The sequence below is a fragment of the Python bivittatus genome, unplaced genomic scaffold (assembly GCF_059951505.1).
Source record: "Python bivittatus isolate LINGU-HERP-01145 unplaced genomic scaffold, Pbiv_v1 ctg000220_np1212, whole genome shotgun sequence".
NCBI lineage: Eukaryota > Metazoa > Chordata > Lepidosauria > Squamata > Pythonidae > Python > Python bivittatus.
Window position 1 is genome coordinate 40,881,172 of NW_028277048.1, and position 17,113 is coordinate 40,898,284.

At 42.0% G+C, this 17,113-nt stretch overlaps 1 protein-coding gene across 4 annotated transcripts in view; it reads left to right on the forward strand.

The window, feature by feature from the left end:
- The window catches only part of DNAH17 (dynein axonemal heavy chain 17), a 119,608-nt gene that overhangs the window by 35,119 nt on the left and 67,376 nt on the right, over window positions 1-17,113 (forward strand). For 3 of the 4 annotated variants that reach the window (XM_088138413.1, XM_088138411.1, XM_088138412.1), the window contains 13 exons: window positions 693-819; window positions 1,304-1,456; window positions 3,573-3,698; window positions 4,167-4,274; window positions 4,533-4,664; window positions 5,605-5,765; window positions 5,856-6,012; window positions 6,951-7,055; window positions 8,815-8,972; window positions 9,871-10,009; window positions 10,577-10,804; window positions 12,335-12,472; window positions 14,130-14,262. In XM_088138413.1, coding sequence (XP_087994539.1) covers window positions 693-819; window positions 1,304-1,456; window positions 3,573-3,698; window positions 4,167-4,274; window positions 4,533-4,664; window positions 5,605-5,765; window positions 5,856-6,012; window positions 6,951-7,055; window positions 8,815-8,972; window positions 9,871-10,009; window positions 10,577-10,804; window positions 12,335-12,472; window positions 14,130-14,262 — 1,865 coding nt within the window. The remainder of the gene's footprint in view (window positions 1-692; window positions 820-1,303; window positions 1,457-3,572; window positions 3,699-4,166; window positions 4,275-4,532; window positions 4,665-5,604; window positions 5,766-5,855; window positions 6,013-6,950; window positions 7,056-8,814; window positions 8,973-9,870; window positions 10,010-10,576; window positions 10,805-12,334; window positions 12,473-14,129; window positions 14,263-17,113) is intronic. The other variant, XM_088138410.1, reaches the window with a different exon arrangement.

Consider the following 17,113-nt stretch of genomic DNA (forward strand, 5'->3'; position numbering starts at 1 on the left):
TGCTTTCACTTTCTGCCCTGCTTCCTTGGGGTTTTCAGAAGCTAACATTTTTGGTTTTGTTGCCTAGTCCCACTACAAGCAGTAATGGAAACCATGTGATGCCCAAAGGCCCCACTGCTCCCACATCTACCCTTGTATCCTTGGAAGTGTTGTGCTGAGGTTTAAAAACAGTAATAATTTTTTTAAAATAATCAGGTGCCTGGGAGTGCTTCAGGCCTGCCCTTTGCCCCTCTGATTATTACTAGTCCTCACAAGGAACAGAGACATCCTGAGAAAGTAAAATGGCCCCCAGTTAAAAGCCACAGTGCCAGTCTAAAATGTTCCCAGCCAATACTCCACCTCCCCAAGAAAAACCAAAGTAGAGATGAAGCCAATTACTATGCCTAGTAAAGAAGGAGACTGCCGTATAGGTCAGGAAGAGGAAGTACAGTGGTGAATAGAAAAAAAGTGGGAAAATATAGATATACAGAAAAGAACCATGTTTCAATGGATTAAATGTTTGGGGGGACTCAAACTACACTTCTGGCATTGACCCCCCAGAAAGGTAAAGTCCTGTGCTTTAAAGTCTACATCAATGTACATCTATAGCACTGAATCATCATCATCATCATCATCATCATCATCATCATTATCATCATCATAAAAAGAGCAAAAAGAATGCTGTTGCTACTTTCTTCTTGCTTACTTTTTAGTTTGGCACTCTGCGAAAAAGCTTTGGCTGAATATCTGGAAACCAAAAGACTGGCTTTCCCCAGATTTTATTTTGTATCCTCTGCAGACCTGCTGGATATTTTGTCCAATGGCAACGACCCTGTTGAGGTATGATGGAATGCCTTGCAATGGAATGCCTTGCTTTTCTTTTGGAACTTGTAATGGAACTTAGAATCTCAGAAGTTTGTCTAAGTTCTCTTTCCCACATAAAAATTCATGTATCCCATGCTAATGTCACAGATTAACTGAAACTGAACAGGATTTCTGTGATTGGGTAACAATTGGGGAGTGGGGTGTAGACCAATGAAGCCTATGGTTTAACGTTTGAAAATCCAATTTAAAATCTCACTTAACAGCTGATAAAAAGACCCTTCTCTCACTGGGATCAAACAGCTATGCCACAGAGGAAAAATACCTGAATGGATCAGTTGCACAGACTTGAGTGATGTTTTCAGATTAGACACCCTTGTTCAATTGACGAATGCATATTTACTTCATGCTTTCAACGGTGATGGTCAGGTTAAAGAACTGCTGATGTCTTCATCAGACCTCTAATACTACTGTGTGGTCCTTTGTGTTGTAATTCTTGAAGGTGTCCCGCCATCTGTCCAAATTATTTGATAGTATGGCAAAGCTGAAATTCAGGCTAGATGCAGAAGGAAAGCCTCTGAAGATTGGCTTGGGAATGTACAGCAAAGAAGATGAGTATGTTGATTTTGACAAGGACTGCGACTGCTCTGGTCAGGTTAGTTATAAATCATTTTAAATGCAGCATTCCTCCAGTCCTTAAGTCAGTAGAAAAATATCCCAAGGTCAGTTGTGCTCCCAGCTGCTGGACAATGTTCTACTCAGGGATTAGGCTACTGAGCATACCGACCTTACAGTTTCAATGTGGGGCAACTAAAAGGCACTGAATGGCAGATTCCCCTGCCTGAATTTCCTCTCACAGCAGTATTACCTGCTAACGGGAAAAACTATCACCAATCACTCTTCTTACTGTATAATGGAGCAGGCTTGGTTGATTGTAGGCAAGTGCCTTTCATGGAGGCTTCAGCACCCCTCAGGATGCCCAGTTGGCAGGTTACTGGCCCTGGCAGAATTCCAGAGTGGTGATCTGTCACTCACTGTCTCTGAATGGATGTCTGGCACTTCCCTGGAAGAGTGCTAAGCCTGTGTTCCTCTGTTTCTCATCTCTCCACTGCACCTATGATCTGTTTTTTACCTAAGGGAAAATAGGAGAACTCTTGCCAGTATCAACCCTGCTCCCATAAATCCCAAATGAAATAATGCTGTCAGGGAATAGCTGACAGTGAGTGACAGCCAGCAAAATTACATCCTCCACTGCCAAAAGAATTAAGACACTAAGAAATGTGGCCATGCAAAACCCCTTATAGGCAGAAGTAGCAGAGCATTGGTTGAAGAACCAGCAATATTCAATTGGCAGAAACTGGCTCTATCTCCTGTTTTTTTAAGTGTCAGTCCATTTTTTTTAGCAGGCCAGTCTAGTACTCTTCCAGAAGGGGCCAAACCCCATATATGTATGTATGTATGTATGATGTCCATATAATTTCTGAATGGTGCTTCCTGAAATACTGGTTAGACATTATATAGGCAGATTCCCCTGCAGAAGCCAGGTATCCAGTCTCTCTTGCAGCCCAAGCCAACATACCTGTGGAGGGCAATGAAGAGGTGACATATCTGCAATACCTTCAGTGGCTAACAGGGAGCTGGGCAGACCTCAGCTCTTGGCCATCTTATCACCAACATCATAATGAGGCATTGTAGATTACTTCTATGGCAAAGCTTGTGATGGAAGAAGGCATAAAGTGCTCCTTTAACACCAGAACAGCTAAAGATGAATTTAAGCTGCTCTGTAATGAGCTGAAGGAGACATCCTGAGAGTATAACCTTTGAAAACTCTTGCATCTTCAGATGCAAGGAGCACCAGGTGGTTTATATTACCTAGCAGGAGTTCTGGCTAGTTTAAAAACATCAGTGCCAGTAAAACTCTTGGCATAAGATTACATTTATTTGACAAAAAAAAATCCATTTATTCTTAATCCCTGCTTTCTGTTCTCTAACTAATTATTAGTCAATGAGACCAATGGCAGTTGAGTTTACTCATAAGATTTTAGTGAGGGGCTTCCTGAAAATCCAAATATACAAGATCAGTTAGATCACTTTATCTACATTTGCTAACTCTCTCTCAAAAAGTGTAGAAAACTAGCGACAAAAGATTAATATCATGGGTGCTGTGTTAGTTCTCGGTAGTAATGTTTCTACTATAGGCTTGGTTATATCTTCTTTAATCATATTTTCCACCAGTTCATCCACAATTAATTAATCTTCAATTAATCCCATCAGTCCTATTTTTTTTAAAAATAGAGTTACACTGGACTTTTTCCAGACCAAAAGGATTGATGCCAATTTAGAGAGAGGTTTTCTGTTAGAAGATCAGCAATTTCACATTTGTAGTCCCTTAGAACTTTCAAGTGGATATTTTCTGAAACCTTTATTTTTATTTTCTTATTAAAGCCTATCAGCAGGAACTATCTTGTCAATTTATGAATCAGAGGAGGCTAATAAATAGTATAGGATAACATCAGAGCGCTTAGGAAAAAAAATATTTTTTAGCAACAGCAAAATGCAACATCCTTGTAATAATAGTGTACTAATTTTGAGTTAGCAGCAGCAGTATCCCACCAGTCTGCCAGTAGGGCAGATGATACAAGTCAGTAAAAACCACACATGTATTTTGTGATATAATACGATCTGGGAAGAGCTCTAGAGCCCAGACATTTATTGGGATGCATATCAAGGTGCCACCACGTCCACAATTAATTTGGAAAGTCTACCTCCAGGTTGAAGTTTGGTTAAACCGAGTGTTGGAGAGAATGCAGAACACCTTGCGCCAACAAATAGCTGAAGCTGTAGTGACTTATGAGGAAAAGCCAAGAGAGCAATGGCTGTTTGATTACCCAGCCCAGGTAAGCAAAGAACACTGCTGTTAAAAGATCTGTAAGGCATGAAAAAGGAAGTAGGAACTGAAACAAGTTCATTTATTTTTATTCCATCTAAAATTTGGGTCAGCTCAAGGCAGCATACATACCTAATGCTCCCCCCTCCTCTTTTTCCCACAACAACTCTGTGAGTTGGTTTGGGCTGAGAGAGAGTGATTGGCCCAAAGTCACCCAGTCAGTCTCCATGCCTAAGGGCGGGCCCTTATTCAGTCTCCCGCCTTCTAGCCCAGCACCTCAGCCCCTACTCCAGACTGGCTGAAATTCTAACAAAATACAAAGGTAGACAGAAGAAGCAAAATGTGGGTTAGTTTAGCACTTTTTGTAAGATTAAGCTTAAAGCCTGATCACTCATGCCTCCTTGAGGGGCAATGCCTGTGGATGATTCTGGTGTCTCACAAGACTGCAACATTTCATACAACCATTTGTCTGTGGCAGATTGCTTTAACGTGTACCCAGATCTGGTGGACTACAGAAGTTGGTATTGCGTTTTCACGACTGGAAGAAGGCTATGAAAATGCAATTAAAGATTACAATAAGAAACAGGTGAGAAGAGGTCTCTCATTTCATCTGTCTCCAAAACATTGGTGTTTGTAATGACAAATGTTTTGATGCAGACACAGAATTTTTTTTTTCTTTCCACTTACATTGCAGAGTCTGCCCATATTACTGAATGGGGCATCCTGGCAACCTTTTTCTCTCTGTGAGACTGTGTGTGTACATATGCATGTCAAACAAGTTTCCACAGCTCATGCTTAAAGAGATCAGAAAAACCTTTCATCTCTTCTCTTTTCCTTTTCACAGATTAACCAGTTGAACACCTTAATTACACTGCTCATTGGGAACTTAACTCCAGGGGACAGAATGAAGATTATGACCATTTGTACTATTGATGTACATGCCAGAGATGTCATTGCCAAAATGATTTTAGCAAAGGTATATTGTGAACTAAAGACTGTGCAATGTTTTGTTCATGGACGTGTTTGAGCAAACATTTTGCTCTGTTCATTCATCCTTAAATCTCTTAATTTAAGGTTGAAAGATGAATTGCATGAACCAGCCTCCCCCAGCCTGGTGCACTTCAGATACAGTGGATTAAAATTTTCATAATCCCCATTGACCATATCTGGAACATTTGGGAGTTACCATTTAATACATCCACCATGAAAAAACAAATGAGCAAAGAGGTTAGGCCAATAATACCACTACAAAACGATTTAGTTAGCAGATGGTATGAACACGATCTGCTCTAATGTATTCTATTTTTGTCACTAAGGAATCCTGAGAAGAATCATGGGGAAATGTGCAGGGCAATTGTGACTGTTCTAAATATGAAATGAAGTGCACTTCTGTTAGTGGGTCTTTTAGGGGACAAGAGTCTGGTAGTTTTACCACAAAGCTTTAATGGTCTGTACTCTGAGAAGAGTTATTGCACTGGCAATGACATAAGGCCTTCTTGCTTATTGACACAGGGCAAACAGACCTGCTACAGCATGAGCAGTCCTGAATAGATGTTCCTCTTCATTGCATTAACTTATATGATTGAAAAATATATACTTGAAAATTAGATGCATGAAAGGTTTTTATCATTCACGTAGTCGGTTGCCTGACAAAAGAACACTAAGATTTATCTTTAACCTTTAGAAGGAGCATTGTTAAAAATAATATTGCAAACCTAGCAAGCCTCCAGCTGGATGGAACAATGGAGGAACCTGGAAGACCACCTAGATCTTGCTAAAGGCAAAAAGATTAACACTCATCCATAACGAGGGAACCTCCTTTATTTAAGAAGCTTATAATGTTCATAAAGTGGAAAGGAGAAATTACGGTGAATGCATTCCCTATTCAGAACTAAATTGCACTTGTTTTGTGGCAGGTGGAGAGCTCTCAGGCATTTACGTGGCAGTCCCAACTTAGGCACCGTTGGGATGAAGAAAAGAGGCACTGCTATGCCAACATCTGTGATGCTCAACTGCAGTATTCCTATGAGTACCTTGGCAACACTCCTCGTCTGGTGATCACCCCGCTCACTGACCGGTACGAGCTAGCCCACTTTGAGAACTTTGAGCCTGGCTTAGCCTGATTTCTCGGGCCTGAGATAATGTGCCCAATCCCTGTGTTTTGCAGTTGCTATATCACCCTGACCCAGTCCCTCCACTTAATCATGGGAGGAGCCCCTGCAGGCCCTGCAGGCACAGGAAAAACTGAGACCACCAAGGACTTGGGCAGAGCTGTAGGAATCATGGTGTATGTCTTCAACTGCTCTGAGCAAATGGACTATAAGGTAGCGATCCAGTGGGTGAAATGAAATATGGGTCAAGAGAACATCTTTTGACCTGGAAGGTCTCCTGCTGCTGTTCTAGTTAATACTTAAACAACACTTCTTTGATTCAATTCAATTCAACAAGTACTTCCCTCTAGCAAATTTGAGTCATATGCAAATCACTTAGAAAAGCAAGTCCAAAGAAGAGTATGAGAGAGACATTCATTGAGAGCCACAATGAGATGTACACAGGATTTTGTGGGTTATGCAAAGATTGTGTTATCTTTAAAGCAATGTGTGTTTTCCCAAGTTTCATGCAGCAAAATAAGCATTTTCCATCTGCATTGTTTCCAGCACTAATTATAATACTGAAAACATCCCAGAAAAGAACAGGCTGCTCATTTTTACAACAGTTTCTTTTTTTAAAAAAATATCCTTTCCCAAGTTACATTACCTACTTCCTGTGGTCTATGAGTACTAAGGACAGTACTATTGCCTGTCAAAAATTAGTGATGACTGCAGTATCTCCCCTTACAATGCATTCCCTTCCAAAATAATGCACCTCCTTTCAGATTGGAATCCCAGAAGGTGGCCTTGTGACCAATCCATGACTTCACCTTTAATTTGAAATGAGGGGGTAAGGCGGGCCCTAGGGTGCTTGGGGCCTGGGATAAACCTTGTAGGGGTATTTGCAATCTCTCCCAAATTAGTCACTTTCCATACGTGCTTGCCCTAGATGGGGCTTGTTCATAGAAATGTCACATCATCCCACTGAGAACCATGTGGAACAAGTTGGAAATATTCATAGTGGGCTATCTCCATCCACGAACAAGGCTATGTGACCCATATTATTTTTACTGTGTATAAAATAAAGACAACTGCAATTAAAGGACACTCTCCCCCACCAAAAAAAAAAAAAAAAAGGGTTCTACATTCTGAACAATTTTTTTCCTCTCTAGTCTTGTGGAAATATCTACAAAGGGCTGGCCCAAACCGGGGCCTGGGGATGCTTTGATGAATTCAATCGGATTTCAGTGGAAGTCCTGTCAGTAATTGCTGTACAGGTAAATATTCTCCATGAGGAAGGGTCTGGGGCTGTTGTGTGTAAATAACTGGGGGCAGGGGAGGTGATTTCAGCTTGATGATTGCAGTCAAATGTCTATTCTGTGGGTGTTCCTAAAGAAATCTGGGGCAGCTAGTCCATCTTTTTTATGTTCTGATGACAGAAAAGATGGAAGTGGTGGTGGGAGGCTGCCCTGAAGAATAAAATGTTCAGGACTCCATGTAAAATTCTGTGAATGATCAGAGGGCAATCACACAATGAAAGACTTGTATGGATAATACAATTGTATGGGAATAATGGATTGGATCCAAACATCCTGTAAATGGAATTCTGCAGATAAAATGCTCCAGCAAGCAGAAAGAAGCCTCTGCACAAGCTCTTTGAAAATGCAATCTGGAGAACCAGGGAACGCTCCAGTGCAGATGGGAAGTAGAACTGGCAGCTGGCAAAAAAGATCCACTTCCTTTCAGTTTGTCGAAATCTTGACTGGATTGCAGCACCTCTTCTGAGGAGCTAGTGGATGCAACCCTGATCTGAACTGGGGTCAGGAAATTCCTTTGAGACCTCCTTACGTGTCTGATTACTTATAGAGCATTGTTTATTTATTTATTTATATTTCAAATTTGTCACCACGCAACTCACTATGGAGTTTATCACTATAGGAGCAAGACCCATATATAAATTCAGCAGCAATTGCCCCCTTTGCCTCCATTCCTTTACATAAGTGCCCATCTTTATTGCCAGAAAAGAAAAACACAATGCCAGATCTGCCCCTATCTCCATATTGATGTTTATTCTCTTCTGTGAGACTGAAATGGGACTGCTATAGAAAGCTTATGGCAAGAAGATACTGTCCATCTTCTACAATATCCTTGCAGCTTCTATAAGCTAGAGCTACCAGACTTGGACTGCAAGGTCCAGATAAGCACTGGATAACAGCAAATGGAGCTTTATGTGCCTCACTGCTGCCATCTACTGATGGTCTGGATTTTTGGAGCCCTACAGGCAGCATTATATCAGAAATCTTAATGGTTACAATGGAGTCTGCCTGGAATGGGATTTCCTTTTTAACTACAATTAAGCTATAACTACTCCCTGCCTGAAACATCAAGTTGCCTATCATAAATAATTGGAAGAAGTTTAATATCAGTGTAGTATTATGATAATCTGTAGTAGCTACTGATTGTCTCAGATGTTGATTATGAGCCCCCAATGAATGTTTGCAACATGTTGCTTTCAAAAAATCCAAAGTGTTCCCCAAACCTCCCTTTTTCCCCTTTCTTTGACTGCTGGATGTTTTATCTGAGACTGCCTAGAACCAGGCAGTCAGTGAGATGGTGTCAGAACCACACTATAGAGCCCATTTGACTGGATAATATGAGAGTATCCAGAAGCCACCTCACAGTAAGGGAATGCTTCCTGTTCTCATTCTTAACAATGAACAGTTTGCTGTTTATAGCTGAACCCTACAACAGTGCTTTAAAAATTGGTACTTTTCAACTTGCAAAAAAGCTTTCATCAAATGTAGAAGTACTATTTTAGTCATGCCTAGTTTACTATAAGATGTCCCGGGAAATGTATGTGTGAGCTTGAGTGTGCAGTTATTACTTGGTTTACTGTCCATCCAACATACCTTAGGTTTGATCTGCTCCAAGTGCTTAAACTGCTATACATTTATATGTAAATATTTGTACACTGTACTTCATTATCCAAATGCAGCCACCTGTGTATAAATAAAAGGACCTTCTGTTCATTGTTAGGTTAAATGTGTTCAAGATGCAATTCGAGCCAAGAAGAAGACATTCAACTTTCTTGGAGAGATTATCTCTCTTATACCCACTGTTGGAATGTTTATTACTATGAATCCTGGGTATGCAGGTCGTACTGAACTGCCTGAAAATCTGAAAGCTTTATTCAGGTATTAACATGCAGGCAACACTCAGAGGACGTGAGGTGAGGCTGGGTGGCTTGAATAAATAAAAGGTTCAACACAGGGAATTGACCCAAAAGGAAGACCAGTCATCAGAATATAGAAATTCAGATGGCTACGTTTGCTTGGGCTTTGAAGCTAAGTGGGGTTGGGCCCAGTCAGTACCTGGATGAGAGACCTCCAAGGAATACCTAGGCTATAGACTAATCTGAGCATATATCTCACAGAAGAAGGCAATGACAAACTATTTCTGTAATGTTGCCACTATAAGAACATGTCCATATTCATGTCCATAAAATCACCAGGAGCTGAATTTGACTTGAAGGAGACTTTACCTTAAACTGGAAGTGATCAAAAACAGTTGGGGTGTCTAAAGTAGGGACTGGAAAGCAACTTCATCTGTTTGTCTTCAAGAAAATGGATATTTAAGGTAGCTCATACCTCCTTTGGCAGCCCCTAATGGGAAAAGGTCCCCCCAAGGGCACTCAATGGGAAGCTTTTAAATTTCCAAATATGTCACCAGCCAAGAAAGAATCTTTGAAGTAGTATATGGACCGGGTACCCTGAAAGACACTTTCAAATAAGTACAACCAATGTCCATTTATTATGAAAATTTATATCACACCTTTTGGTCATGTCATATTCAAAATTACTTCTTTGCATAAAATAGCACTATATGAGAAAGCTGTCACTTACACATCAGACAATGGGTACTTAACATTTTCAGCTTTTTATAGCAGGTGAAGTTTTTCTAATACAGGCATTTGAAACTGAATTGCATCTGGCATTTGCAGTGATTGTTCACTGCAGCCAAATGGGAAGACACGCTGTTGCTTCTGCAGTGTAACCAGTCCAGATGCTCATTTTTTCCCATGTTCTCTTGTAGGCCCTGTGCCATGGTTGTGCCTGATTTTGAGCTTATCTGTGAAATCATGCTTGTTGCTGAAGGTTTTATTGAAGCTAGGCTTCTGGCCAGGAAGTTTATTACTCTCTACACACTATGTAAGGAGCTACTCTCCAAGCAGGTAATTGAATGTGGTTCCACAGGTCTGCAACGGCGCCAGATATTTCAAAGCAACAAAAACCTGGTGGGAAAGAATTGGCAGAGATTTCTGAACTTATTTCAGTAATATAACTCATTAAATTTTATCTCTAGGTTTCCCATTATATGTTGTTTCCCAAAGTCCCGATAATACTGCAAGAAAGTACAGATTTCAATAACTGGAATATGCCCATGATGAATGCAGCTGACCATCACCTGGGTAGGCCAAAGCAGCCTGAAGGGGTCTTCCCCAATCAGATGCACTATAGATGTACTTGGATTACAATTCCCATCATCCCTGTTCAGCACAGTGAGGGAGATGGGAGTTGTGGTTCAAGAACATATACAGTACCCTTGATGGGAAAGGCTGATTTAAAGTCTTGTGGTTTGGGAAAGGCCATTTCCCTCTGATAACAGTGGATATCTTTGCTAAGGTAGCCACGTCTAGGAAGCCCAGCCCTTTCCTCACATTAGGAAGTGGGTGGTGTCTTGCGCCTTACTTAAGGCCTTTTATTCACCTGGAGTTCTAATTGCACTTCCTGTCTGACAGGATCACTATGACTGGGGGCTGAGAGCTATCAAGTCTGTGCTAGTGGTGGCGGGGTCCCTGAAGAGAGGAGATCCAGGCCGAGCTGAAGACCAGGTCCTCATGAGAGCTTTGCGAGACTTTAACATACCCAAGATTGTGACCGATGACTTACCTGTGTTCATGGGACTCATTGGGGACCTTTTCCCAGCGCTGGATGTACCCAGGAAGCGTGACCTGAACTTTGAAAAGGTGAATTTGCTTTTGTGGGTTCAAGCAAGGGGCTAAGGAAAGCAGCTGAATGCTTCTTGCTCAAAGTACAAATGTCAGACCCCTCTTCCATGGAAAAATCAAGATGTCACCAGAAGTGCCCTGATTCGAAACCTCTCTACTTACTTGAGTTATAAGGCTAAAGGACAAGGCCTCTTAGCAGAATCATGACACCAGGCTATGCTTCAGCCAGGGGTACAGAGGATTTCCTTTGGCCCACCTTTCAAAGAAATCAGCCTGCTCCCTACTCTCTTGATTAATGGATAGAAACCCACGCAGTTATCTTTGGGGTTTTGTTTGTCTTTGAATTACGCACTTTGGTTCTTGTTTTTTAGTACCACCACCACCATCACCCATTCAGTACACTTCCAGAAAAAAATATTTAGAAATGTCTTTGTGTGAGAAAACAAAAACATTAAAAAAAAAAAACCCTGTCTCACCCCTATGGGGTATGTGTCTTCCTCAATCTCAGGTCCTCTATCAGAGGCCTGGGAGTTTGAGGGTTCTGTGCAATATCTCAGCTGTTCCTAGCACTGCACTCTTCTGGACAGAGAGCTCTGATATTGTTCCTGGGATCTGTTGGAGCCACTCTCCCAGCTTAGGAGCCACAGTGCTCCTACCACCACTGGGATCACTTTGGCCTTCACTTTCCACATCTTCTCTAGTTCTTCCTTCAGGCCCTGGTACTTCTCCAGCTTCTCATACTGCTTCTTCCTGATGTTGCTGTCACTTGGCACTGCTACATCTATCACCACCGCTGTCTTCTGGTCCTTGTCTACTACCACAATGTCTCGTTGATTGGCCAGTACCTGCCTGTCCATCTGGATCTGGAAGTCCCACAGGATCTTAGCCCTGCTATTCTCCCCGACCATCTGTGGAATTTCTCATCTGGACTTGGGAAGGTCTAGCCCATACACTGTGCAGATATTCCTGTTCATAATGCCAGCTACTTGTGCCAGTCAGTGTATGCTGTTCCTGCCTGCATCTTACACCCTGCCACTATGTGCTAGACTGTCTCTGAGGCCTCTCTGCACAGTCTGCACCTTGGGTCCTGTCTAGTGTGGTAGACCCCTGCTTCTGTGGATCTGGTGCTTAGTGGCTCTTCTTGTGCTGCTATGATCAGTGCCTCAGTGCTGTCTTTTAGTCCAGCCCTTTCCAGCCACTGGTAGGATTTCCCAATGTCAGCCACAGCTATCTGTCGATGGTACATCCCATGCAGGGTCTTGTCTTGCCATGGCACTACCTGTGCTTGAACTTCCTCCCATGTCTACTGCTGCCTCAGGCATACTCTCAGCAGCTCGTCTTCATATATATATTAAAAGCGATTATAAAGCGATCATAATGAGTTTAATCACTTATGTGGACTAATCATGCAGATTAATAGAAACAGCCTGGAATACAGTAGATTAATAATATGAATTATTATTGATGAATAAAAACATGCAAAACTGACCCAATCTGGAAATAAACGAATCTGTCTGTGATTCGTTTTCATACATCTCTTGTCCCCAGATTATCAAACAATCTATTGTTGAGCTCCGTCTGCAACCCGAGGAGAGTTTTGTGCTGAAGGTTGTACAGCTGGAGGAGTTACTGCAAGTCCGACATTCAGTGTTTGTGATTGGAAATGCTGGCTGTGGCAAGTCACAGGTGGGACCTCTGCACCAGCACTTGGGGCTCTTTAGTCAAGGACTCAACTGTGAGCATTTGGTGTTGTTACCAGGGGCCAACAGAAAATGGAAATGTTTTGCTTGAAGTCGGTTTCACAGAACTTGGCAGCCTTCAGAAGGTGCCTCCCAAAATATTTATGGCTGACAGGTCTTATGCCCAAGGTCAAGGGCCTGAATGCACTGCTCTGTAGAGGAAGCCCAGACAAGTGGTTAGCTACCTGACATACTGGAGATTCCAATTATCTCATTTGCTGGGGGAGGAGGGGCTGTAAACAGCATTTCCTAGCTCTACCTTTATCTCCCTGAATCCTGTTTGGTTTCCCAAAAGAACACATTACAGCTAGAGTCACCTGTGTTGCTTTTCTGAGCATCAGTCCCATGTCCATGATCATGATCATGGCTTTGGTTAGGTGGACACCCTAGACCAATCAACTGATGCCATGGGGGTTTTTACCCCAGTGTCTGGGGGCTGTGGGCATCTGGATAAGGAACAACAGGCTTTCACTAAACCCTAGCAAGAGGGTTTGGGAGCCCCCCAACTCTGTGGACTCTTCACCTTTGGTCCTGGTTGAGGTTACACTTCTCAGACAGAACTGGTGCACATTTGGGCATCCTCTAGAACTCTAGGCTTCTGCTGGAAGAGCAGGTGGCAGCCATGCCAGGAGGGCCTTTGCACAAAACCATCTGTTGTGCCAGTTCTGCCCAATCCTGGATTGGAATGCCCTACTCACAGTCACTAGTACTCTAGTCACCTCCTGCCCTAAACTACTGCAATGTACTCTACATGGGGCTTCCCTTGAAAGCCACCTGGAAGCTGTGCTTGATCCAGATGCAATGGAGGAAGTGATTATGAATTCACCTTAGTGCACCCATGTAACCCCACTGCTTTTTCCTGGGAGCAATTTAACGTGTTGGTTATCACTTATAAAGCTGTTAATGGCACAGGGCTGGTTTACTCATGAGACTGCCTGTATCTGGTTGTATCTGCTCAACCTGTGAGATCTGGCAGAGTGGGCATGCTTCAGGTGCCTTTCACAAAACAATCTCACTTAGTGGGAACCAGGGGTCATGCCTTCTCTGTTGGAACACCTGTCCTATGAGATATCATTATCCTGTGGCTTAGATGGCCCAAACCCTCCTATCCTTCCACAAGGCCTTAAAAACCTGGCTTTTCCCCCAAGCATTGACCAGACCACAGGATGAGCTCATATATAATGTAAGGCCTTTGAACAAGACATGTGCTGGCTGGCCTCAGCTGCTTCTCTGATTACAATATTGTTATTTCTCTTATTTTGTTATCCTGTTGTTTTTTATATTCTGAAAGTATATTATATATTACATTATAATATTTTTAACTCCTAGTTTTTACATTTTTTCAAATTGTAAGTCACCCAGAGTCATTCCTCTGAATTGGACAACTATATAAATCAAATCAAATCAAATCAAATCAATCAATCAATATCTTTGGAGGCTGCAATGATGGAGCTTTCTAAAAGTATATAGTTGCTGTGTCTTTTGCTTATGCTGGCTGGGAGATGATTAAAATTAAAGTCCAATATATCTGGAGGACACCAGATTAGAAATGGATATAATAGTGAATATGATGAACAAAGCACTCAAACCTTTTCTTCTGGCAGGTACTGAAATCTCTGAATAAAACTTACCAGCTCATGAAAAGAAAGCCTGTAGCTGTTGACCTTGATCCTAAAGCTGTAACTTGTGATGAACTATTTGGAATAATTAATCCAGCAACGAGAGAATGGAAAGATGGTAAGAAACAATGCAGCTGCTTTCTGGAGAATGTAGTTGAAAAACATTTAAAATAAAAGGAAATTTTTCCTTCTGATGTTGTGCCACAAAAAAGGATATTATATAAAAGTTGAGAAAATAGTACAAAATAGCAAATATATACATTAATATGCATATAGAAGGATCGTGCCTTTGTTTCCTAGAATAATGACATTTAATTTAAATTTCTTCCATGTAATACTACTGCATTGGCACTATGTTTATTTTTTTTACAAAATTAGATTCCCACTGAAAATAATAGTTTTTAAAACTCACTTATCTTCACTTAGAATTGTGGCTTGTTTTAGAAACTTAGAGGTATTTTAGTTGGGAAAATTACATACTGCGGTTATGAACTTATTACACATTTCTGCTGTTTAAAATTTTAATACTATCACTCTCTAAAAAAACTTTGTTATACTGTATATGAACCCTTCCCCACTTCAGCTATTTGAGCCAACTTCAGCAAGACAAAAAACAAGGATTTATTTTTTATCCAAGGTATACCTGATCACAGATCCCTTTAATGGTTGACATAAAAAGCTTATAACCATAGGAAAATACCAAATGCATCTATATGGTAGTTGCCAACTCTCATTAGGTTTACTTTAATGGTTCAAAGAAAGGGTCCTCCCATACTGTTTCCACCATTTTTACTCCTCAAATCCTCTGAAACACTTCTGAAATTATTTGAAACCAACCCCACTGGAACCACCTTCATCATTTTGAAAACACCATATGAGCCAACAACTGTGGCACATGTTTTTTAGTGGCCTGGTATGGGTGCTGTTGTGCTGGCATGAGTTAGCAAACGGAGGGAGAAATAGGGGAGAGGAAGCTCATTTCTGGCCTTGAAGTGCAGGTATACTGTTACACAGGCTGATGGGCTGAACTGGTTGCTAGCCAATACTGCTGTGGGGCAGAGGTGGACAGCATTCCCACTGGTCCAGCCTGGTATATAGGTGTTGGGGACTAGAGCCCTAGGGGGGCACCCACCTCCTCAGTTGCTGTGGGACATGCTGCTGGTCTAGCCCAAAATTGGAGAGAGGGAGAAGAAGAGGAGAGAAAATTGGGGTGGGGGAGGAGAGAAAATGACAACTCCAAAGACTGTTGTAGAAGATAATGGCTGCAAAGGGAAGAAAAGTTAATGTGAGTGTGTGAAGCAGTTTTTGGTTCTGGGTCAGAGAGGGAGAAGAAATGTCAACAAGTGGCTTCCCTAGAGGAAAAGGAGCTAAGTCCTAAAGGGACGGCATCTTCACCCAAGGCCCAGGACAAGAAGAAGAGAGACAGCTGGCTGTGGACAAAGGGTTGGAGTCTTTGGCAAAGCCCTAGTCTCTGGGGAAGGATTTGGCAGAAGACTCCCAAGAGAGGTTTGTTCCCCAATGGAGGAGTCACAGACAATGATCAGCTGAGCAGATCAAAAGAAAGGAGATGAGCGGCACTGAGCACACTCATTTGCAAATGCAGCACATTCCTTCCTTTTACTCCCTCTTGATAATCTCAGAAAAGGGAGGGAGAAAGGGAGAAAGGGGAGGAAATTAAGCATTTAGGAGGACAGTTAGAAGGGAATAGTCTCTGGGAGAGAGACTTAAGAAGAAACCCGACACTGGGAAGAAGCCAGGATCTTGTTGTGAATACCTAATGTAAGTAGTTTTGTTGTAGTAAAAAAGCATAAAACCCTCCATGGTCTTGGTTTCTCTGTGTCAGTTGCCATCTTTGTACTCCTGATTGCACATCCAGTTCTAAAAGAGCCCAGTCACACTGTGACACCAACCCACCAACAGGAGAGCACAAAATCTGGCATCCAACCAGACCTATCCTTGAGACCAGCACCTATCCTTGCTTGTTTGGTGCTTGTAAGAGGCACTGTAGTTACTTAAATGGGAGGAAGCTGGCGCTGCCTCCTTCCTCAGCTCACAATTTAAAAGAATGGTGAATGGTGACACCAAAGGTCATTGGCTTGATGATCTCTGCGTCAAGTGGGGTGAGCTTAGAAGTTAGGAAACAGGGATTTCCACAACTGAGAAAATTGCCCAGCCACAGCTCTGCAGAGATCTATTAATTCATCTGGAAAAACAAATTTGCAATATTTTTCCTTGCACCACAGTTGTGCCAGAAAATAAATGGGCTCAGCTGCCAAACAGGGATAAATATATGGGATCATGAGAGTGCAGAGCTGATCTGGAATGGCACAGCACCTTGTTTGTAGGTATCTTAAGAAGGTTTGATCTTGTTCTAGGTAAATGTTTACAAATAACTTTGGTCCATCCAGCTGGAGCCTTTTCTCCCTTACTCGCACGTTCCAATTGCAAATATGAACATCTTAGTGTATCTGCAGCTAATTCTCTCTATGTGGGGCTGCCCCATGTAGAACCAGAAAGTGGCTAGGTAATAGCTCCCTCAGTACTCTATATGGGTCTAAAGCACCAGCCTGTGTAGACTTTAGCAACGCACTTACTATCTGGAGTGCCTTGCTTTACATTTTACACTTAATGCTGATTACCAGTCTCGTATCAAGCTATGTTAGTATACAAAGTCCTGAAGAACTTGGTTACTTTACAGAATATCTCCACGAATGTCAGCAATTTAGGCACTTATGATCTTTAGGGCAGATACTGTTGGTGATTTGGAGTTCTGCTGACAACACGCTACTGAACCTTTTCTACAGTGGCATCTGTCTTGTTCACCATCTGTGAGACCAAAATGGGGCCATGTTTCAGGTGCTCTTTGAAAACTGTTCATGTTGGCTTTCCCAAGGATCAACTAGTGTTTTATTCTGTTTTCTGGATGTTTAGCTCACAGCATTGCTCCACATTACAGCTGTATATAGCCT